Source organism: Rhincodon typus, chromosome 13 (genome assembly GCF_021869965.1).
Source record: "Rhincodon typus isolate 14 chromosome 13, sRhiTyp1.1, whole genome shotgun sequence".
In the NCBI taxonomy this organism is placed as follows: domain Eukaryota; kingdom Metazoa; phylum Chordata; class Chondrichthyes; order Orectolobiformes; family Rhincodontidae; genus Rhincodon; species Rhincodon typus.
Genome location: NC_063344.1, coordinates 18849452 through 18851889, shown reverse-complemented (window position 1 = coordinate 18851889; position 2438 = coordinate 18849452). Strand labels below are relative to the sequence as shown.

The 2438-nt window shown below is 45.6% G+C and overlaps 1 protein-coding gene across 1 annotated transcript in view; it reads right to left on the bottom strand.

The window, feature by feature from the left end:
- Positions 1–231, bottom strand: part of LOC109936146 (phospholipase D1) — an 83185-nt gene extending 82954 nt beyond the window's left edge. Inside the window, exon 1 of the mRNA XM_048604541.1 lies at positions 44–231. Coding sequence (XP_048460498.1) covers positions 44–203 — 160 coding nt within the window. The 5' untranslated portion in view covers positions 204–231. The remainder of the gene's footprint in view (positions 1–43) is intronic.
- Between the last annotated feature and the right edge of the window lie 2207 nt (positions 232–2438).

Here is a 2438-nt window from a genome sequence, read left to right as displayed (position 1 = left end):
AATGTTGGGCAACTCTTGTATTTTCAGTGAAAGTCATGCTCACTGGATTGTCTTGCATCATTGCCAGAATCGAAGTCCACATCATCTCCTTCCAAACGTAACTCATTGGTGTCAAGATTCTCCATCAGTTGGCTAATGTCTGTGGCCACTCCTTTGAGCGCAGATGACCTCTGTAAGGGGCTCTGTAATCGGTCTGACATCATGAGCACTAACACCTAGGCAGAAGGCAACTGCCCTGAAAATAAAATGAAAAGAATGTCAGCAACTTGCATTTATATAGCGCCTTTGACATAGTGAAGCATTTCAAAATATTTCACAGGAACCCGATAAAGGAAAATTTGACGTTGAGCCACAGAGATGTAGATATTGTACTATAGTATCTTAGAGGGGGGGAAAGTGAGATAGAAGGCTTAGGGAAGGATTTCCAGAGGGTCGACCCTAGACAGTATGAAGGCATGGCTGCCGATTGTGGAGCAATTAAAATTAGGAATGATATCAGGATTAAAAGAATAGAGCTATAATCAGAGAATTGTGATTTGTCAGAGATTACGGAGATAGCACCATAGAATCCCAACAGTGCGGCAAGAGGCCATTTGGTCCATTGAGTCTGCACTGACCTTCCAAAGAGCATCCCACCCAGACCCCAACCTATCCCCACATTTCCCATAGCAAATCCACCTCACCTACACATCCCTGGACACTATGGGCAATTTAGCATGGCTAATCCACCTGACCTACACATCCCTGGACACTATGGGCAATTTAGCATGGCTAATCCACCTGACCTGCCCACCCTTGGACTGTGGGAGGAAACCGGAGCTTCCAGAGGAAAACCACGCAGACATGGGAGGAACGTGCAAACTCCACACACAGTCATCTGAGGGTGGAATTGACCTCAGGTCCCTAGTGTGGTGAGGCATCAGTGCTAACCACGGTGTCACTGAGTCACTGTGCACTCAGATAGGAAGTTCTGAGGTGCTAGAAGGATTTGGAAACAGCAACGCCAATTTTAAAATTGAGATGGTGGTCAAATAGCACTCAAAATAAGTCTGAAATAAAAACTACAAGTTTTTTGGAGAAACATGGCAGATATGGCAGCATCTGCAGAGAGTGGAAAAGAGTTAACACTTTGAAACCAATGACTCTTCTTCCAAGCCATGTAGGTCAGGGAGCGAGGGCATGGTCTCAAGGCATGGTTTGAATTAGGACATGGGCAGGAGAACTGTTTGGTTCAGGTTTTGAGGGGGTGGAATATGGGCAGTGGTCAAAAGAGTATTGGAATTGTCAAGTCTCGAGCTAACCAAAGGTGCGAATGAAGGTTTCAAAACGTAGGAGGTGAGACGGGGAGGAGATGGGTGAATTTGGAAATAGGTGATCTTAGGAGTTCAGAAGCTATCAGAGTTCTTATGACAGCAAAGAGAAAAATCATAAAAGCATGATAAAACTGTATAATTTTTCCATTTTCTTCAATTATTTCTGATCATTACTTGTAAAGATACAGAAAGTGGAACAAGGTGCTGCTTCAACTGACAGTCAGAAATCGTCCCTTTGTCTGCATGGGTTTCCTCCGGGTGCTCCGGTTTCCTCCCACAGTCCAAAGATGCGCAGGTTTGGTGGATTGGCCATGCCACATTTCCCATAGTGTCCAGGGATGTGCAGGTTAGGTGGATTAGCCACAGGAAATGCAGGGTTACAGGTATAGGGTGGAGGGCTGGGTCTGGGTGGGATGTTCTTTGGAGGGTCAGTGTGGACTCAAAGGATCGAATGGCCTGTTTCCACACTGTAGGGATTCCATGATTTGTTTACCTGTCAGAAAGTGGGATAGAGCCAGAAGTGGTGTGTCAGATAACCAATGTTAGCAGTGTCTGGATGGGCCATTTGGAAGCAGGAAACTGGCCTGGAAAATCTCCTGGAAAATGGCCAAGTTGGCAACCCTAGTGGCAATGCAGGTAGGAACGGGAATGATTTGACTACTAGCTGTTGAACAATTATTTTGTTTCCCCTCTTGTTTTAACTGAGCTACCAAATTCACTACTTGCAAATGAGTCATTGTCTAGACTGCAGTGTGAGTCAATCAAAATGCTGACAAACTATTGGGTCGGACATACACAACATGCCCTGGAACAACTCTGAGGAGGTCATACTCTGAGAGGGTGTGACATAGCAGTCAAACTCACTTGATTACACAGTCCGAATCTACACATCCCGGAACACACACTGAAAAAGAGGACTTTCATTTCCATAGCGCCATTCATGACATCAGGATGTCCCAAAGTGCTTTACAGCCAATGAAGTGCTGGGTCTTTTGGAAGCAGGGTGGGTTTTGTTAGTATATATTCTATGTGGGTTGGAAGGTGCGGGAATGGGCTATGCCCACAGATCAGTCTTCTTCCACAGTTCATCCACAATCTGCCCTACCACAGGGACAATGCCCCCTT